The 22,702-nt window shown below is 37.6% G+C and overlaps 2 protein-coding genes across 4 annotated transcripts in view; both read right to left on the minus strand.

Annotated features, from left to right (window-relative positions):
• The window catches only part of fmn2a (formin 2a), a 62,102-nt gene extending 55,832 nt beyond the window's left edge, over positions 1–6,270 (minus strand). For all 3 annotated transcript variants that reach the window (XR_012370412.1, XM_073869297.1, XM_073869296.1), the window contains exons 1-2: positions 6,116–6,270; positions 894–2,919 (exon numbers count right to left, since the gene is read on the minus strand). Coding sequence is in view for 2 of the 3 variants with exons in the window: in XM_073869297.1 (XP_073725398.1) it covers positions 894–2,883 (1,990 nt within the window). In the remaining variant the exon portion in view is untranslated. The remainder of the gene's footprint in view (positions 1–893; positions 2,920–6,115) is intronic.
• Positions 6,271–8,529: 2,259 nt separating this feature from the next.
• The window catches only part of chrm3a (cholinergic receptor, muscarinic 3a), a 152,176-nt gene continuing 138,003 nt past the window's right edge, over positions 8,530–22,702 (minus strand). The window contains exon 3 of the mRNA XM_055171867.2: positions 8,530–12,732. Coding sequence (XP_055027842.1) covers positions 10,944–12,713 — 1,770 coding nt within the window. The 5' untranslated portion in view covers positions 12,714–12,732 and the 3' untranslated portion in view covers positions 8,530–10,943. The remainder of the gene's footprint in view (positions 12,733–22,702) is intronic.

A 22,702-nucleotide genomic window follows, 5' to 3' on the forward strand; every position in this document is an offset into this window, starting at 1 on the left:
TAAAAATATTTTTTTACTCAGTAACGGACATGATTTAAAATGTAGCGAAGTACAATACTTTAAGTAAAAGTAAAAGTACCGATTTTAAAAACTACTCAAAAAAGTAAAAGTACACAAAAAAACTACTCAATTACAGTAACGTGAGTAAATGTAGTTAGTTACTTTCCACCTCTGCACCCCACTGATAGAGACAACCGTGGAGGACACTCAAGGTGTCATTCTTTCTTTTACATTATGGTTGGCTCACAAATATACAAATGAAAACCCTATCTTAAAGATTTTTTTAAGTAATAACCTACATGTAGCCCCTTTAAATGAATTCCTTAGCAACTGCATCTGCTTACAAAAAATAAAGTTGTGTTATATTTACAGGAGGAAATTTACAAAATATCTTCATGGAACATGATCTTTACTTAATATCCTAATGATTTTTAGCATGAAAGAAAAATCAATGATTTTGACCCATAAAATGTATTTTTGGCTTTTGGTACAAATATACCCGTGCTACTCATGTGGTCCATGGTCGATAGCCAGCCATTATATATCTTGATAGTATAAATGGAATAAAGGATTAGAAAATGGAAACATGGTCACGACAACTCTAAGCTGTGTTTCAACATCTCTTTCTTGAACAATATCTCCATTTAACACAGGTTAAAATTTCTGACTGTTCATTTCAGACTTTAGAATTTTGCCAAATCCGAGTTTGAAACATTGTTGAGATCTCCCCACAAACTTTAGTGACACATGGATTTACCACAGTCCATAATCCATTGTTTACCTAATCATAAATTCACATGTGTTCTCCAATCACCGTAATACTGTATTAAATTTCCCACCTGTGCATTTTCATATCAATACACAAGCAGGAAAATGGCAAAAAGCACTCTCACCTGAAAACGCATCTGGAAAGATGGATGATGCTTTCTGGGTTCTGATGGTCTGAAAACCTCTTTCTATAAGCTCTGACTGGCCATGGAAAGCTTCACCCCAGTCATCATGACAACACACTGGCCCTGCAATGCTGCAAGATCGTTGTCTCCTTGCTCTCCAGCTTCCTGCCTTCTTTGACCCTTGACCAAAGTTTAACTCTAATCCGACCCTACGAGGGCTCAGTAAAGGAGTGGTGCATGGAGAAACTACAGGTGACGTGAGCTGTCTCGTTGTCGTTTTAACATAGGATGTATGTATCGTTGGATATGATTTAACCCCAAGGTTTGTACAGGAGGTCCTACGAGGGCCTGAAAAGCTCTCAGGTGACAACTGTGTAAAAGACTCAGCACTGCTTTTTCTCCTCTGAGTGGTCCTCTCTCGCTGTTTTTCTTCTATAGCATCATCATCCTCACATGGTTCGATGTTCAGCTCCATGCTACTGATGCTTTTCTTGGGCATTAAATTGATCTTGATGTCATTTAATGCAGGGTCAACCTGAGGGTCATTCATTTGGTTCAGGCCTTCTTCTAGGCTTTGGGTTAAGCTACTGTTACCATAGTGACTGTCTTCAAGGGGAAGGGAAAGTGATGAACTCTCAAAAATATCCTCTGCACTCTCGTAGGAGGTGGTTGTTGCTGTAGTATCTTGAAAACTATAGTTACTGATAGATTTGCTTACAGCCATGATACCCTGCAAGGTACTTGTCTTGGTGATAGTATCTTGCATGTTATGGTCACCAGATAAACTGAATGTGGTTTTATTCACCTCTCCATCTGTGTCTTCACTACATTTAACATTTTGTTCTTTAGTGCAAGACACACTTCCTTCCCTCTCTAGTTTATCCATACAAGAAACCCTTTCTCCACCTTTACTAACAGGACCCTCATTGACCTCATGGCCCTTATCCTTAAACCCTATCTGACCCGTTCGGTCCCCATCATCACAACTCTTCCCCTCAGCAATACTTTCACTCTGCTGCTGCAGACTGATAGTTCGCTGGATATCCGACAGCAGATCTTGAGCATCAGATGCTGAATGAAAGCTGTAAATGTCTGTATCCGACCCCGACCCCTCCGTCTCTCTCCTAACATCCTCTTCTGTAGTGTCCAGGGTCGACTGCCTGCTTTCGGCGGTGATTTGATTTCGATCTAGCTTACTGTCAGACGTCAGACCCTCCAGCTCATCCCCTGACATTCTGCCATCATTGCTTCCATTGGCATCTACTGCGTTAATCCTAATCCCACCATCCAGTACATCCTCTTTGTATAACCCTTTCCGGAGCCCCTTTCGGATACGGATGTTGGAAAATACAGAACTTTTGCAGCCCTCGGATTTGGATTTCTTCTTGTTAGAGTCGATCGATAATTTGCTGGCTTTGCTTTGGGACTTCATAATCTTTTTCAGGTGTTCGTGGTCATCAGAGCTCACCCCATTGCCAGGACCCTCCGCAACCACCGTGGTAGTGGACTTCCTCTGCTTGGCCTCTTGATTTCCCATGGTCCTCAGAAAGTGAACACCTTTAGCGATCAAGCCATGCTGGGCACGCGTGCGGGAGGATTGACTCTCCCGTTCTCTTTGCTTCTCTCTCGTTCTCCCCTCTCTCTTTAATCCATCTCTCTCTCTTTCCACCGGGAGGAGCAGCAGCTGTGATGATGCGAGCAGTGACGCTGTAGCCGAGGACTGCCGGAGACACAGCTCCCCCTGCCTCCTGATCTCTCCATCTCTTTCCAGGACTCTCTCATCAGTTTGCTCTGCCAGGTCACATAAAGGGCTGCTGGAGGAGCGGTTCAGCTTAGCATGTGCAGGTCGTGAAGACAGCTGCTGTTGTCTTCTGATGAGATTTGTGAGGCTGCTTTTTCTCCTCTCTGTCCGTCTCTCTCTAAATGGGGAGGAGTGGAAACTCTCTCGCACGATGGGTAACTGCGTCTCTATTGTCTGGATCACTTGCATTTTGATAGATTTGACTTGAGCAACCTGTTGAAAATGCTAAAAAAACACAAGAGATTAGATAATTAAAATACATGAAAATTAGTGAAATAAGGGGTTCTCGAATTGTGGTCCGTGATCCTTAGGGAAGAGGTCTGCAAAATAATTTGTTATGAATAACACAATGGCTGTTTTTAAAAAAAAAAGTATAATTATTTATGTGGAGTGTCTACAAACTATGCCAGTCTTGCTTCTGTTGACTTTATAAAAACTTTTAGGATTTAAAAGTAAAATATATAGGAGAGAGCGGGGGACAAAAGTAAAATTTTTCAGAAAAACTTAATTTTAAAATATAATGTTATCGACAAAGATATTTTTTTTGCTGTGGTCAATAACTCACAAGTGTGGTCTATCAATACACTGCAAAAATGACTTTCTTACTTATTATTTTTGTCTTGTTTTCAGTAGAAATATTCAATATATATTTAATATATAAAAATTCTTAAATTAAGATGCTTTTTCTTGATGAGCAAATTGACCTTACTAAATAAGTCTAGTTTTAAGACAAATAATATACAATTTAAGTGAAATTGTCCTTAAAACAAGCAAAATTATCTGCCAATGGGGTGAGAAAAAAAAATTATGAAATAAGATTTATTTTTTCTTAAACACTTAATTCAAGTAAAATTTTCTCACTCCATTGGCAGATATTTTTGCTTGTTTTAAGCACAAATTCACTTAAATTGAATATTTTTTGTCTAAAAACTAGTATTATTTTCTAAGGTCATTTTGCTCATCAAGAAAATACATCTTAATTTAAGAATTTTTAGATATTTCTACTGAAAACAAGACAAAAGTACTAAGTAAGAAAGTCATTTTTTGCAGTGTACCAGGTGGAATTTTGTACGACTTCAGTATAATTTCATTTTAAACACAAGTAGTGAATTGTTACTTTCGACCCCACCTGAAGGGAAGAAAGTAACACACAGGTGGGTCAAAAGTAGCACAACAAAACAAAATAGATTTTTGGGTTACACGTGTTTTTATTAAATATACCTGACTATGACCTCGTTAATATGTAACTGCAAACATATTTTGTAATTTATCTTTGTAAAAATTACTGAAATTACGTTTTCATTTTAAATTTTTTTTATTAAATGTTTCAAAAGCAACCAACAGTACAAACTTAAATTGTTGAGAATAAATAAAATAAAATTAGAAAAAAGATAAATTTTCAACATATACAACGGTATTAGCAGCGGGACAAAAGTAACAACCCCGCAAACAATGACCTGGCGGTCCGCCGGCGGTTTTTGGGCAGCACGAAGTTAGCGGCTTGACGCGGTCAGACCACCGTCGGCACACCTTCGGCAAACCGACCAATGTAAAAAAGCTTGCCGCTGCTGGACCACCGTTGGTACAAGCCGCTAAGTTTCTACTGAAACTAAATAATTATAATAATCTTAATAAAATGCATGAAAATCAATGAGACTGCATATTGGGCTTATTTAACGAAATACATAAATATTTGTTAATGTTATTTTTTGTTAAGTTTAAAAAGAATTTTAAGGTTTAAAGTTTAATAATAGAATAAAAAATGACAGAAATTAAGTGCTGGAACTCCAGAAATTTAAACCCACTTTACTTTTATTTAAAAAAAACTCTGAAAAGTCAAACTTCAGGATGTGATAGATCACTAAATAACCTGTAGATTGATCAGCACTTTAACACATGAAAACTAAAACACAATGGTTATAAGAAAAAAATACCGGTTTAGGAATTTACATATCATGGTTGAAAACAGCTTTCTGGATCTACACGCGTAAAACGGTGAGTAAATAACACAATATCTCTGTCAGGGGTTGTGTGCCAAAGTGCTGTCATAGTTTGGGATGCAAATGTTATCAGGGCTCGGAGAAAATTGCTTTGTTACTTTCGTCTCGCGTTACTTTCCCCCGCTCTTCCCTAAATGTTAAAATGTAATTTTAATAAAATAACTCTCTGAATGAAAACATAAGGGGAATTAAGTGCAAATTGTGGTAAGCATACTGTATGCTTAATAACTTTTATAATTGTAAGGGGTCCCTGACCCCAAATAGTTTAAGAACCCCTGAAATAGAGAACCATTAAATATCACAAACATATGACAATACCCCCTGTACTACAGTCTTCTATAACAGGGGTTTTCAAACCTGTCCTGGAGGACCACTAGTACTGCACAATTTGCATGTCTCCCTTATTAGACACACCTGGTTTAAATATTCAGCTCATTAGTAGAGGACTGCAAGACCTGAACTGGGTGTGTAAGGTAACTAAATGAGGTGTGTCACAAAAGGGAAACATGCAAAATGTGCAGTACTAGTGGTCCTCCAGGACAGGTTTGAAAACCCCTGTTCTACTCTAAGAATGCTATTTAGTTATTTTCATCCCAGTGTTTGGTCAAAAAAGGACGAGCCCAGCCGTTGGGTTTTTAGTGTGTACCATTCACACTTTTCCTTTAAAATAAAAAATAAAGATCAATCTGTATTATTTTGAAATGTCAAATTTTGTGATTTCAGCTATTAAAGGATTGGTGTCTATTTTTGTGCAAGTAGAATTTAATCCATGTAATCCATGTGATAATAGCAGGAATTTCATCTGTATGACACAGACACTCGCAGCATCATGTGAGCTTAAAGACTGATCTCATAAACTGTGTGACTGTGGCCAGCAGGCCTGAAATCAGCATTATCCCAAAGTCTTGTGACATCACAAACAGATTTAGAAAATATTAATTTAACCCTGCATAGAGCTTGCATGTATCAATAAAGATGAAAAAATTATAAAAATACTACTGTGTCCACGTCAAACAGTGATATCTCCTTAGTACTCCTGTTTTTTGATACCCACAGATTTCAGTGCTAAACACCAATGAGGAAAATGTAAAAACAATCATCCTGATCTCACTTAAATTCGTATGTATTTTACGAGGTCGCTATGAATTCACACAAAATGAAAAACGTACAATTTGTAGAAAAAATACGATAATGATTCTCCAGCCCTAACTCCACACATTAACACATGGGCAAAAGCAGATCATATAAAAAAGTACACATTTGATTGTACACTCATAAAATATGGACAGTATGAATTGGCAATGTTTTTTGTCTTGAAACATAATTTCATAGACAAGACCTATTAAAGAGATAAATCTTCATAAAACAACCCTAACTTAAAAAACAAAACAGCACACAGCAGAAAAAGCATGCACACTTGCCTTTATGAAGTCTCCAGTCAACAAGTATTTTTATTATTCGCAAGGCTGCTCTTCTTCCTGGATCACATGAAGATCCGCAGATCACATGGCTTTTATTGCATACTGCCAATAGCAATTGACACAGTTGACACTCTCTCTTACCTCATAGACATTTTAAATCATATAAAATTTTAGTATGTTTTTAAGCCATTTGGTTTACAAGGACACAGGAAGTATGTTGTTATACTGTACACACGTCACACATTCCTCATAAATCACATATCAGTACACACACTCAAACACATACAGTCAAACCAGTGACTTAACACATCAACAAACAAGTTTCCACCAATATGTTCTGTATATTTAAAATAAGCACCAATGCATTTTAAAATGTTAAATTTATTTTGAGAAACAATTCGAGGATAAAAATGCTTTTTTACTGGGCTGTATTTTTGTAACATTTAACAGTTACCACAAAGTTGACAGAAACTGCATCATTAAACTTTGACTTGTACACTGCCAATTTAAAACATAACAGGAGCACAATCACAAACATCGCACCGCACAGAAGCTCAATTGTTTACTTTGATCTTACAGGGCTTTACAAAACATACAGCCATTTAATTTTCAATGTACTGTAAAACACGAAAAACATATCAAAATTGATCAGAACAAAACCGTAGTAGTGTTCCAATACCGATGATGAATAAATTACAATCAAGGCATTTTCATCATTTCATTCAAAACACTGGACTGGCATTAAAATAAATGGTAGATGAATTAATCTACCTACTACAGTAGGGACATACTATGCTACCTGGCTTTGACCTCTCTTTGGTCACACAGGTCCATTACAATACAAAAATTCATCGCATCCAAACATTTTAAATATCGTATGAATGATCCGACTAATGGTTTTATATTCGATGCATTTTCTTTAAAGCTGTGATCTGGAACTTTGCTTACATATCGCCCCCTCTGTTAAAAACATAAAATTGCAGCACTGTAAAAAGATTTGTTGGTTCAACTTAATTCTTTCCATGCCATTGACGAGTTAACTCGTCAATAAAGAGAAAATGCTTCCCTGCCAATGACGAGTTTTTCAGCAATCCATATTTCTGCTATTATCCACCAGATGCCGCTGTTACCCAACTTATAAAATCTAGAAGCAACCCCTTACGTCAAACAGTTCAAACTTCATGTATGTTTTGATTATCGCTTTGAATCTGATCTCTATCAATAGTCCTTCACCAAAACGCAATTACCTCAGCTTTTTGCTCAAAATTTGGTACAACCTACCCGCATTTGAGAGGTGATAAAAAGAGAACAAATTAAGGTAGGATGAAAAGTTTTTTGTAAGCTAAGGGTCTGTTCTTTCATTTGATATATTGTATGTTTATATATTTAAAGAAGAAAACAATTTGAAGGCATCAAACTTTTGTGAAAATCATAAAAAATGCTGGCGCTGGCTGCCAACCTTTAAAAAAAATTGCTGGCGGGGAAAGCGTTGTGAAAGAGTTAAATAAGTAAATTACCTAGTTGCCTTAAAGGTATGAGTTAATTAACTTAAAACATATTAGTTAAAAATGTTGTCTCAACTAATATTTTTAAATTAAATAAAAAAAAGTTGAAGGCAACCAGGTAATTTACTTTATTAAGTTGAACCAACTTTTTATTTTTTACAGTGAGAAAACTTTACATATGCCTACTTTTCTTTTAAGGGGTAAGGTCAAATTGACCTTATCTGTGAAATCGTACCTGACAGCTCAATAAATAACTTTTTGAACTAACATTTGCAAATTGAGGTAAGGAGACAGTTTATATTGAATTATGTATTGTCCAATAACTCATTTTGCTAATTTTTAAAGGATAATTCCAGTATTTAACACTTTGAGTCTCATTTCTGGTTAAAAAACAAGTAGTGTAGCAAAATACAGTTTCTGTCGTGTTTTATTTGGCATTTTGTAAGACTCAAATATAGAGCGGAAGTATATACGCGGTTGTGAGATATCTGAAAAAATGTATCCACTATAGCAAATAACACCATACATTGCGCCAATATATTTGTTTTTAATCATCAACGAACACCACGAACCACTCGGTGAGTAGCACAGTTTTGAAAATGAATGGTAAGGGTTGTTTTAATGACATGTTTTTGCATGGCCCTTGACTTCCATTCTGAAGCAGTCAAGAGACACTTCTAAACGAGTCAAAAAGTAAAGACACGACCCATTGTCAAAATTTCAGTGTCCATCACTGTAGTTCATCCAAAACAAACCAGAAATGAGACTCAATGTGTTAAATACCGGAATTATCCTTTAACAAAAAAAGTTACAGACTGCAATATTTAAAGGAAAACACCACAGTTTTTCAATACTTTACTATATTCCTACCCCAACTCAGACCAACCAATACATACCTATCCTTTCCTTCAATGCACGCACTTAATATTTGTAAAGTATGTTGTGAATGTGCTAGCATTTAGCCTAGCCCCATTCATTCCTCATTCATTTTTATTCGCTTAAAAAATCGTTACGGTTTATTTTGTGCCACCATACTTACTCGTGTACTAACTACTCATGTCTTTAAAAAGGGAAAACATGGAAGTGTTTGGTGGCTTCTAAATCCATCCCTGTTTGGATCCTAAGGAATGAATGGGGCTAGGCTAAATGCTAACACATTCCTGACACGCTGTACAAAGACTAAGTGCACGCATTGAAAAAAGATAGGTATGTATTAATTTGTCCAATTTGAAGCAAGAACACAGTAAAATATTGAAAACTGTGGTGTCTTCCCTTAAGCTAATCTGCAGCCAGGTAACTAACTGGACTTAGGTTATTATAGGTCCAAAAGCTTCAGTTTGTCCTTACTTCCACTGAAGCACAAAAGATGTTAATTTGACACATTCTCAAATCATGCGAAATATCACGGCTCAATAGATTTAGTCTATTCCAGCTCGGGTTCATGCTGTCAGTAAAGCAAAAGGGGGCATACTTAATACTAAGAAATCCTTCGATTCAGCTTACACTTGGTTTTGAGTAAACGCTTTACTCAAATTATAATATAGATAATATACATTACTCTGTAATAAAAAAACGAATTAAATAAAAAAGCAAAATATAAGCACTGTCACAAGTCTTACATTTTTGGACCCCACTGTATATACTGTCCACATCTGATGTTAAAGCATGGCACTGACAATAAAGGTGATTAACCATACAGTTTGGTAAATTAATTTACTGTACAAACGTATCTAAAATAAGTTTAGATTTAGTTAAGCAATGTAAATGGAAATATACCTCATCACACAAAAGGCTAATTCAGACATTCATGGACTGGTGTGAATTAGCCTTAAAGAGATAGTCCACCCAAAAATGTGAATTTTGTCATTATTTACATGTTGTTTGAACCACCAATGTATGTCTCTGTTTTTCAGAACCTAAATGCAGATTTTTGTTAATTCTGCAAAATTTTGGGATTGACAACCTCATTTACCTACAGGTGTGAATCTGTGTCTGTACTGTTGTTTGGGCATGAAGATATTTACAGTAGTTTTAAATCATGTGTAACAACTGAAACAACAGCGATATCCACAACAAGAAAGTAAAGGAGTAAATGTCTCTTAAAATAAATGACATAAGGTGAGTGTAGTTAACACTTAAAGGCGAGGTGTGTGATTTTTGAAAAACACTTTGGAAAAGAGAGTCGAGCTGATTACCAAAACACACTTGTAGCCAATCAGCAGTAAGGAGCGTGTCTACTAACCGACATCATTGCCTGGGTTGCATATGTGTGGGCGGGTCTATCAAATGATGGTCAAGATTCTATTGGGGTAGGGGCGTGGTTGTTTAGGTAATTTCAAATGTCAACATTGGCTTTCAGAGATCATGCACCCCGCCTTTAACACTTCTGGGTCATTTTAAATCTTGATGGATTTTCTGGTTATTATGGGAGTGGATGGTGGCCAACACTTCTTTTGAGAAATCTGCATTTGGGTTCTGAGAACATTGGGGGTTCAAGCGACAAACAATTATAAAGTTTTAATTTTAGAGTGAAGTATCCCTTTAATGTCAGTTACAAAAACAAAAGGTTCTTGAAAATTTCACAGCTAGCCCACTGTCATCAGTGCCCAAATCCAAAGTCCAAACAATACAAACGTATTCAATGTGCACTGTAGGCCTACTTATTATGCAATACTAGTATCAAAACAATGTAAACAACCACATTTTATACAAGAGCAGCATAAGGAAGTGCTGTTTATGAATAACCAAAAAAGCCTTTCTACAAACTGAAAAACCGTGGCTCACGTGTTGCAGAACATTAACACTTACTCCAGCAAACATACTTAACCCCTGTGCTCTCACGGTTTCACAGAAATCAGCACATTTCACTTGCAAAATACATACCTTATTATTACTTAACGTGAATACTTAATAATATACACTGTTGTGTTTAAAAATCATATTCATCATCAACAAGCATAATGTAATACCAACCCCAAAGTTTCCAAATGGAGTTGTATTTCAACACTTTGTGGTTTAAGATATACAGTCTCAATTTCTGTTTCACATTTTGTGTTGTTGATACCAAATCTTGAACGTTGGCACTGCAGATTAGCAAAAGTCTTATAAAAGTCCACAGGAAGTACTGTTGACAATTGCACTTGCTCAGTTTATTGTTACTTCATTGTTACCACAGTGCCTTTACATAAATGTTTCAATCTATTGGACTACGATCATAAGAGACTAAACATCCACATGAGACTTATACATCAATTCAAAAACATTTGGAAGCCACCTCGTAGCTACTGACCATACGTAGCTTTATCATATGCAGGATCCTTTTGCTATGTGGAATCTGTTGGTATGTTCCTGTGAAATCTCACAGCCGGCCTTTGATGAAAACTCGGTCTGCTTTGTTGCTGATCCCAGCGGCACAGCAAAATCATCTTAAAAGTGTTGCGAAAAGTCTTGTTGCAAAGAGCATAGCACATAGGATTTACTGTACTGTTAACGTAACACAGCCAATAGCCCAACGCCCACAGGTTCTCAGGGATGCAGCCATTGCAGAAAGTGTTCACCAGCACCATAATGTTATAAGGTGTCCATGTTATAATGAAAGCAAAGAGAATCGCACTTAGAGTTTGTGCCGCTTTCTTTTCTTTAATAAGCGACATGCGCTTCCGCTTGGTCATTTGCGTCCTTGCACGGACCGCGAAGCGCTTCGCCAAGGCTGCCTCTTTGAAAGAGATGGGTGCTGGTGGAGATTTGTTGGCGTTGGTACCATCTGCGCCCGTATCCATTCTAGTCGTTGACGGCTGTATGGTAGACATAGATTGAACTTTGCTGATGGTCCCGACGAATCGTTTGCTGCCGTTGGTAACGGAACGCGAAATGCCATCGTTCTCTATGGGGGACCGTAATGGATCTTCTTCTGAGGCCGCGTCCAAATCCTCACAGGAAGTGACTTGAGGGTTCACAGCCGCACTTATGCCGGGCAGGTTGAGGACGAGGGAGAAAATCGCCCGCTTGGTGGACGGCGCGCTCTCGTCTTCATCAGACGAGCCTGAGTGATCTACCGAAAGACCAACTTCGTTGTTGTTCCAGCTGTCACTGCTGCTCTGATCCGCTTCCCGTTGTGGCCCACATCGATCTCTGCCGCTAAACTTCCAACCCCAGCCGTGAAGTCGCCCGCTTAGTCCGTGCCTGTGGCCAGGTTGACCCAATTCAAAGCTGCTGCACCTTCGTGAGCTCCTCCCAGCTGGGTGGAGATGGAAGTGAGGTCGCTCTGCAGCGCCAAACCGGCTGATGGAGCCTTGTAATCCCGCAAGCTCCTTTGAGCGGTTCTCGGTCTCTTTGTATATTCGCCAGTACAGGACGCTCATTATCGTCACGGGCAGGTAGAAAGCGGCCATAGCGGTGCAAAACGTAATAATTGGCTCGGAGAGAAACTGAATGTAGCATTTATCTGGTGGAACGGTCCTTTCGCCTACGAAGTACTGCCAGAATAAAATGGCCGGCGCCCAAAGTACGATCGACACAAACCATGCCAGGCCGATCATCATCACTGCTCGTTTGGTTGTACGTTTGGCGCGGTACGTCAGCGGTCGTGTGATGGAGAAATAGCGGTCAAAGCTAATAACGAGAAGATTCATAACAGATGCGTTGCTGGCCACGTAGTCTATAGCTAACCAGAAATCACAAGCCCAGTTTCCCATTGTCCAATGGCCCGTGACGATATAGGTGGTGTACAGGTTCATCGAAATGACCCCAATGATAAGATCCGCAACAGCCAAACTCAAAAGAAAGTAGTTGTTGACTGTTTTCAACTGGCGGTTGACCTTAAATGACACCATGACCAATATGTTCCCAATGATAGTAATGAGAGAAAGAAGTCCTGTAAACACGACAATGATGATAACCTGCCATAGCGAGTGACCACCCAGTGGATCATAGGATTGACCTTCGACCCCAGTATAACTCCCATTAAGCTTGTCAACAGCACTGAGGTTGATAAGACTCGCGTTTTGGAGATTTGACCATGGAGAGGATGCCGGGTAGATTGCTTGTTTCAGGATCGGTGTGTATAGGCCCAACTCGGTGCTGTTGAAATCCATTGTGCAGTCCGGGCATATTCTGAGTGGAAAATAAACAGAAGAACAGATCAGAATGGATTGCATTTACATTTAGCACAAAGTTTCAAACATTTCTAGAGATATTATCTGTTAAGAAAGAGAGAAAATATTATAAGATAGTTTTAAATAAAGGCAAAGCATTCAGTATGTTCCTGTCAAGTATTAAAAAAGATAAGTTTACATTTTTAATATTATGAGAGATGCGGCTGACTGGACAAAATTTGGGAAATCATTCCACTAATAAGGAATAGTGAAGGCGAATGAGCCAGAGAGTACAGGGTTCCCACACCTTAGTTAACTTCTAATTCAAGGTCCTTTCAAGGACTTTCCGTGTTCCAATACCCTCAAATTCAAGGACTAAATGTGGAGACACATTTCAAGTGAGAGCAAGGTTACATTGTGTTACCTTTAAAGATACATTGTTACAGTTCTCTTCTGAGGGAACTCGTGCTGCATCACTGCAGTGACACTTTTGGGATGCCTCCAGGGGTAAGTGCGTCTGAATGTGTATATTAAATTTAAACAATATGGTGAGGCTTAACAACAAAGACAGGGTGACGCGGGAGCCAGGAAGTATATAGCTATCTGAAATATTGGCAAAGACGACATTACAGGGACGAAGGAAGTATGGCAAGGGAGACGGAGCGCCTCGTTCCCTTCTCAGGGAACAACAGTTACATACGTAACCCGAGACGTTTTCATGTGTCCAACACAACTATGCAAAAAAGCATTGTGGTATGAATCAACATTCGCATACGGAAGATATAAGCATTTAAAAAGATATTATCATTTTTATGATATTATCCTACACTACACAGGGAATAATGGATTTATTTCCAGAAAATTTCTTGCATAAAATAGATTCAAGCACTTTCAATGACTTGTATATATTTATGTATATTTTCAAAAACTCCCCAAGGCCTTGATTTTTCCCCCAGATTCACAAACTTTCAAGGATTTCAAGGACCCGTGGGAACCCTGAGAGTAATTTTGTGCCCATTTATGAAGGTTATTATGCCGACTGAAGGGTTCTGGATGGGGTGTAGATGTGCACGGCCATTTGTTGCAATGGCTTAAATTTAATTTAGTTGTTATCAATTCAGGCATTTTTCTAATTAAAAACCAATCACACAGATTACACATCAAATGAAAAATTTGGTATGCATATTTGCATAATAGCACTAATAAAATAACAGTCCGAGTACAAACTTAGAGAGAATTATTTTTACAGATAAGTTTTGTTTATGTATGCTATACATGTTGTCATAAGCTTCTGTTTTTTCTCGACTATCTGTTTTCTTTCTTTTCTTTCTTTTAAACGCCATACCAGCTTCCAAGGCTATATTCATGGCAAGAATAAAGTGTAATTAAATCAAGTAAGACTAAAAAAAAGGTGTTTAATTGATTTACATATGAATAAAGTTTTAATATGTATGTAAACACAGTAGTGAAAAGCAAAATTTGACTAAATTAAACATACTTAAATAAAGCAGTACAGCTACATATCCACTTTATTTTTGATGTGGCACCCCCACCTTTGAGCTCTTCTGTGTAAAAATTCCAATGAGCCACTAAAACTAATGGTAGTCATATTGCAAGTGATATGAGTGTGCTGTTTTGACTGACTAGTTAATGTTTATTATGAAATTCAGATAGACCGGCATAATATGTGCAGTTATGGGTTGCCATAATAGCTTGTACAAACGCAGTAAATCTTTACATAATCCAGGCACCAGAGATAAATATGTGTGTGGCGGATGTCGCGCACCCATAATCTGTGTCCAAACATCTATCCAGTAAAAACTTTTATACAAACTGCCAGTAAACAAATAAATAAATACAATCATTGTTCAAAAACAACTAATATAACAACTAACAACTAAAAATATGCTGCATTTAAAGTACAGAATATATTTATATAACCTTTACTTTTATGAGTGTGTGTGTGTGTGTGTGTGTGTGTGTGTGTGTGTGTGTGTGTGTGTGTGTGTGTGTGCGTGCGTGCATGCGTGCGTGCGTGCGTGTGTGTATATATATATATATAAATGTAATTGGTTTATATGTTTATTATTATTATTATTATTATTTTTCAAATAACTCATAATGTGTTAAATGAGAAAGGATCTGTCAGGATGAAGCACCACATTCACGCAATAAGCTTGGTGTGTCACCATAAAAACTCAAACATTATAGCAGTCAATTAAAAATTGCTGTGTATAAAAACTCACTCCAGGGGGACAGTTTGAACATGTGCAGATTCTGGTATGTCTCTGTGGTTTTATAGTTGAGCAAAGACCCACCAACTCTAAGGAAAAACATGAAATGATTCAATATATCTTCTTATTCTTGTGCGTGCTCCCACAACATTATTTTCTATCAGCCGGCTATTGAAATGGAAAAAAAGTCACATCACTTCTGCGTTTGAAAATAAGGGGCATAAAGACTGATCCTTAGTGTTACTTAAAGGGACAGTTCACCCAAAAATAAAAAAATGTGTCACCATTTACTCACTCTCATGTTGTTACAAACCTGTACAAATTTCACGGTTCTGACGAACACAAAGAAAAATATCTGAACCGATCTGAGGCCCCATTGACTTCCATAGGAAAAATGAATACTATGGAACTGAATGGGGCTCATGATCGGTTTGGTTACAAACATTCCTTAAAATATCTTTCTTTGTGGTCATCAGAACAAATACATTTATACAGGTTGGTAACAACATGAGAGTAAGTAAATGATGACATAATTTTCATTTTTGGGTGAACTACCCCTTTAATGGGTTTAAGGGCACATTTTTGCATTCATGAATCCTCTAAGCACTGTTAAAAAATACTTTTGCTAGTTTATTTTATCAGCTGTTTACTTACAATGATGCATTATTAATGTATCACAGATGAATTCAGTTATTTATTTACCACATTGCTTTGGATTTGGTATCATTTCTGTGGAGAAAATAATTTTGTGTAACTTTACAGTCTTTTAAATAGACTTCACACCCACAAAATACTGTATTTTTCCGCGTTTGCATAATTATAAAGTTGCATTAGTCAGAAAAAAATAAAAATATTAGTTTTAATAAAAATCAAACCATGTACTACACTTTTCAGCAAGCTATATTTAGAGAAACGTTTTAAGTACACTAGAGGGCGATGTTGATCTGTTTGTAGATCACCCTTTCTGAAGATGCTACAAACATCGCATTTTTCAGCATTTTATTTGGTGTGATCACTGTTGCGTTAACCTCATTATATTCGATTACATATACCTGTACAACATCCATAAGGTTATTAAATTAATTTGAATGGTCTATTATTTAATTAAAGCTTTTTTGTCATAAATTCCCTTCTTTCCCTTTTTTACACAGAGAAAACCTTCAACAATAAATAACACCACATTAAATTCCAATGCAACATAAGTAACATATACATTTAATATGCTAAAGCACAAACTTGTTGCATTGTCAACTAAATAAAACCAAACTGCACAGAGTTCCTGAACACATTTTGAAACATTAGTTTTGTTAGAGTTAAAAGAAGAGCTGTTTGTGACACACTGTCTCCAGCTAGCAGGCACACAGCAGCGGGAGAAACGTTATGTGGAGAAACATGAAAGATGTTCAAGGAGAGGAAGTTTTCTGAAGGCTTCCCAGAATGCCTCGCTCAAACGCACAGTTAATCTAGTTGATAGAGGGAGAGAATAAAATGTAACTGGCTCGTGGCCACGGACAGCTGCATGTTAAAATGAAAATTATGCTTCTTTCTTGACAAGATGTAGCAAACACAAATACACTCGACGTACCCTTTCCACCCTCTTTCTGTCAAACAACCTAACTGAGTAGTAAACACAACAGGAGGTCTCGCTCTTTCTCTCTCGCACACGTTCATGACAAATATAAAATCTTTAGCACCGGGAGGAAAGTTGACAGAAGAGGCCCGTATTACTAAATATAGGCATCATAGTCTCTGCAACAAACAAATAAGCTCATTTTAAATGAACAGCATCTGTCTTTTTTCCCCAAGTTTCTTCTTGTTTTCTAAATAAAATAAGCAGGAAGAGAAAAGAAGACCAAGATAAGAGACGCAGGACTGCATAACCGCATAATCTGATTGCACATAGTAAACAAAGTCACATTATCACATTTACACATCACATTGTCAGCATGATACCATATATGGGGTTGAATGTTTTAAAACCTAAAATGAAGAGCAGATTTGGACACACACATGCAAACAAAAGCCAGATGTAAAGGTGTTGGATTCGATCTCAACTTTCTTACATCAGAAGTAAGGCAGTAATTAAAACATAAATATGTGTTTAGCAGTTGGCGGCCGGTGACTTCTTTTTTCGATGATGCTCGATGCGAAGTTCGAACTTCACTCGCTCACTCTCTCCTGCGTGTTTGTGCACCTCTCAGCCGGAAACAAGGTCAGAGCAAGCACCCTCTTTTTAAAGTTTCTGCTAATATGACAGTTAACAGCAAACGAGCGCTCACTCTTTAATATTTGATTGACAAGACAGCTGACTCGCACGTTGCCTAGCAATATAAAAAGCCGGGTTGCACTGCTATTTGAAAAAAAGGCAGTGCATCGCGCCTTGCATTTAAAGTGCTTTTGGTGTGATTAGTGTTCGCTGCCGAGTCGGACACAAATATGGCGGCAGGCATGGCAGAAGTGACGTCTTTGGTACTCATGAATAGGGAGATGGAAAAATGCCTGCTGTTGCTTGTTTTCACATGACAGCATCAAGCTTCTGTCATGCTAAAACATTGACCACAGGGGATCTTATTAAAAAACTTTCCATTATTTTACTCAAAGTCAACAAAAATTGAGCCGGACCAAAACATTTTACAGCTGATCGCTGTTAAAAAAGATCAGCACCGACATCCCAAGGATGACAGCAGCAATGACAGTGTTATTACACTCTAAAAATGGCTGGGTTAATTTTGACCCATAATTGGTAAATATTGGACAGAACACGTGCTGGGTTAAAAATTACCCAATGTTGGGTTGTTTTTATGTAACCATGGGGTATAATAACCCAGCAGTTGGGTTAAAAATAACCCAGCATTGGGTCATTTTTTAACCCAGCACGTGTTCTGGACAATATTTCCCCATTATGGGTCAAAAATAGCCATTTTTAGAGTGTAATATGACAAAGTAAGTGTTTTGATTAATGCCATTAATGTTTATTTTTTTATCAGTGTATACCACTAGTCAACCAAATAAATGAAATGGCAAAGAGGAATGCACATTTATATATTGATTCAATAGATTTATAGCATTTTGAATAAAAATTTGCCTTTTTTTCAAAAATTTCATTTTTTATTGCAAAAATTTGAAAATCAAATTATGGATTTGAATTTTTTTAATGTTATTATAATATAAAAATGTTTGTAACAGAAAATAATGGTTTTCATCTTGTTACTTTTTTTGGTATAGAACACATTTTTACTCAAATTAGTCAAAATGGATATATTGCGTTTTGGAACCAAAATCTAGAATTGTGGGTAATGCAAGGATTTTACATTAGGTCTAAGGCAGTAATTATCAGGGGTTTAGACGAAACAATACTGAATGTAGGGCTGCACGATTAATCGAAAAAGAATCAGGATCTCGATTCATACATATATGCGATCCTCATTTTAAATGACGGCGATTCACTTGCATATACAGTATTTCCCTGTATTCAGATTCTGCGTTTACGTGTTCACGTATTTACATTACAATCCAAGAATATCAGTCAAACTTGCTAACACACACTCATACAGGGTAAAACCACCAATCAGACCCGATCGTTTCTCTCCTCTCTCTCTTCTCATTTGCGGCGTTTCGCTGTCACTCGCGTGACGTATAACAAGGCGGCAGACCTAAACACAGTCGTTTACTTGGTGGATTTGGAGCGGCAATTTTCACAAAAAAAGAGAGGATAAACGAGCGTCATTGTGGAAAATCCTGGTAGCGACGGAGAAAGTAAAGATGCAACAACATTGGTTCCGATCCGAAAGAAGGCAAGGAAATTATTTACCTCAGGACCTTTCTAAATCGGAAGGCTGGAACCTCCAGAGGTCGCATATGCAGGCTGTATACGTCATCGTTCATTTGAGTTAACGGAGCATTACATTCGCAAGTCATAAACATACTTCAACAATTTATTATTAACTAAAAATATTAGTCATTTTTATAACGTTAATTGTTAATATTCTGAAATTATGATGCGCATCTTAGAAATGCGACCTCCAGAGAGGCTGCAGCCTTCAGATTCCCCATTAAAAAGGGTTTTTAGCATGAGGGGAACATTGTTACATGTCTGCGTTTCTCTCTGATGCCTCAAAATGTTGATCGTTTAGTCTTTTAAAGGTTTAACGTTAGTGTTTTTAAAGTTTTAAGGTTGGCCAGTTTGATAGTACAAAAAGCACAGGTGCAATTTAACAGCTAACAAATTTTAAATTACTCTAAATTTAAAGGGGTCTAAAATAAGAAAAAGAGACTTTTAAGACACGTTATTATAACTGAAAGTCCTGTAGCACGTTTTTTTAGTTAAGTGCATAATAAATGTTTTTGTAAAAAAAGAGAATCGGGTGAGAGAATCTTTGAAATTCAAATTAGCTTCAAGTGCAACCTCATACAGAATAAAAAAAAATGATCAGCATTTAACACAGACTTTTTTACTGAGTCACTGATATCAATGACAGGAAGGGGATCAAACCATCGAAAGCAATCCAGCTGGAATTGGGTTCTGCTCGGACCCCAGCTTCTCTATGTAGTGTCTCATTAGTGTAGTGCTATGACCTGAACAATCATCTCTCATCATTTGATGCAGAACTGGTCACATGATGCATTCACATAGTTCAGTTAAGTTGTGGAATTTGGGAATTGTTAAAATTTTTTGGCTGATCTACAGTCTGTTGAAGCTGACGAAGAGGGCGTTGTCATGGTGACAGCGATAGATGTGAATGCATAGGGGCATGGGGGCAAATGCAGTGTGACAAAAATCCAACTGTATACATATCCATATGTGATGCAATAAAAAATGTAAGGATGTCAGACTGCAGGAGATGAGAAATACGCTGGATATGCACATACATACACACACACACAGTCGCAAGTGCTCATGCATGCATTCATACTCATTCATGCATGCATAGACATGCCAGCTTGAAGCCTTTGATGACTGACCTGTGAATCAAATGAACATCTGGCGTTTACATGCGTGACACACACATAACACACATCAGGGTTTTCCCTAGGCAGGGTTCTTTAATCCTTAGGGTTTTGTGAGGGAACTGTGTAAGCTGTGAAATGCCAATGCTAAATTAAAATGCATACAATTATATAATGATTGACAATAAAAAAAGAGCATGGGTGCAGGAAACAATCTACTGACACAACATTTTGGTACCCCTGCTCACCACTCGTCTTTAAATATAAAGAAAACAATTAACAGGTCTGATGCTATAAACAGAGCTTCCATACAACACTTATACTTCAAATATGTCTCTGTGCAGATAATGACTAAATAAAGCTGTGTCCCCTTTTGTTCTTGCAGTTTTGTGTGGGAAAACAGAGTTATCTGTGAGAAAAGCCGACGTGTCTTCTGACGTCCCCTGTGGTGTGGTAGTTAGCTGTGAAGAGTGTGCGCGTGTGCCGATTATTTGAAAAAGTGTGTGTGTGTGTGTGTGGTAGCGCTGCAAGGCATGTTGTGCTGTGAATGAGGATTTCTGGAGAATGACGCTTAAATGTCATCACTGTCTATTTTCTAGACTTTGAAGGAGATCCATGGTTACCTCACATAACCTTTAGTTTATAGAAATGTCAGCATTTAGGAATACCGCTGAATGCATGCAGAACCTTGATCAATAAGTCCAATCAGAATCTCATCACTGGAACTGGCAAACATAGATGAGAGGCTTTCATTATAGCTCTCAATATCTCAATATGCACCCTCTATGCTGAATAAAACACCATAAGATGATATGCTGGCCTTGGTAGTACCTCACTAATCTTAAGCAGAACTCCTATTTTACGAGATTTTGTGAAAAATAACTATTTTACGAGATTGCTAATTTGTATTAATTTGTACAATGTGAAAGTACAAACAGCAATTATAAAGCCCCACCTCTAACTCCACCCCTAAACCTAAAATTACTGGGGTAAAAGCAGATTAAATAAAAATTATCATCTTGTAAAATAGTTACAAATTGACACAATATTAGGTTGTCCCCAGTCTGGTCTGGTTAGCTGGTTTTCAAAAGGGTTTTAGGCAATTGTCAGACTGGGAGACCAGCTTAAACCAGCTAAGAAATTTGCTTTGGATGTTTTTACATTCTGCAGAGAATTCAGAGTAGATTACTAAAACATAAAAACACAAATTATTAACTGATCTGTTTTAATAAAATGTGATGTTGTAAGATTTATTATTTGTCCATGAGCAACATCATTTTCCTAATTTTACCCCTGAGTTTCTGACATCTTTTTTTGCTCCTTGCATATTTTAAGTTGATGTTCACTTAAATCAAAGATGAAGTGTGCGCAATTACAGGCATCATATTCATTTGCAAAACTAATGACTGAAAAACAGGTTTGCAAAACTCCTTGCTCCTCTGGTTAAGTCATGATGTAGGGAATGTCGTACACTTGTTGTCCACTTGGTATCTCCACGTCCGTATATGAGTTTTATTTATTTTTTTAATTACACATTTAGGGGCGATTCACATTTCGTGTCTTTTGCACGCTCAAGTTCGTTATTTCAAATGTAGGCGCGTGATAAGCGCGCTCATAATTTAAGCGACACGGTCGCGACACGTATGCGGTGCGACGCGCTCGTTTTTTTCCAGGCGTGTCCACATCGAGTTAAAAACATTTCAAATTTCTAGAATGCCGCAAGCGCAGGTCATGTGACAAGAACCACAGACAGTCACGTTTTCCGCGTGATTTAGACGCGAAATGTGAATCGCCGCTTAAATTACCATAAAAAATAAGAATTGTCAGTTTTGATTTCAATGTAATATTGCAGTATTTATCATAAACCAGTTATCCGGGTAAGCCATTATTAAAAAGAGGCATGTGTCCTTATTAAAATCTGAACATGTACTTCCGCCCTCTTGTGGCGATCATTCTATGATGACATCGGTTAGATGGCTTATGTGGGAGCATCCTTTAACCCCGCCCTCTCCAACTGTCAGTCTGCTGCCAGTTCCATTTCCGAATAGAACGCTTTCTTTTCTATATCCAATTAAAGCACAGTGGAAAACACAAGCAACGCCCACAATTTTCCTCGGGTGATATTCTGAATAAACGTCATAAACGAAAGTTAAGTCAATCACGTCTTCCGATTTAGAGGGACTTTAAGCTAAGTTTTTATAAACTCATAGTGAATACAGTAGTCTTCAGGATCATGGTATGCTGGGCACCAATATTTTAACATTTCGTACAAAAAAATCACTGCCTGAAATCTGGAAAGAAGATAAAGATTTGGATTGTGATATTGTGGTAGTTTTTACTACACATCGCAAGTGCATATTATAGTTTGTGTTTTGCTATATGCATCTGGTAGAGCATTTGGACCTGGAACCGATTGCGCATGACGTAAGACTTAACAAGCTGATTGCTCTGACAAACAGGAAGTTCCGCCCCCAAACTCTCGCCATTTAACAGGACTGCTCAAGCAAAGTAACACAGTGGAGATGAGTTGTACCCGGTTGGGTATCTGCGGTTGTACCCTATCCGCCTCAAGGTTGTGCGTGTTGTGGCTTCTCAAATGCTTTGCTGCATACCTCAGTTGTAACGAGTGGTTATTTCAGTCAAATTTGCTCTTTTATCAGCTTGAATCAGTCGGCCCATTCTCCTCTGACCTCTAGCATCAACAAGGCATTTTCGCCCACAGGACTGCCGCATACTGGATGTTTTTACCTTTTCACACCATTCTTTGTGAACCCTAGAAATGGTTTGCATGAAAATCCTAGTAACTGA

Source organism: Misgurnus anguillicaudatus, chromosome 7 (genome assembly GCF_027580225.2).
Source record: "Misgurnus anguillicaudatus chromosome 7, ASM2758022v2, whole genome shotgun sequence".
Lineage (NCBI taxonomy): Eukaryota > Metazoa > Chordata > Actinopteri > Cypriniformes > Cobitidae > Misgurnus > Misgurnus anguillicaudatus.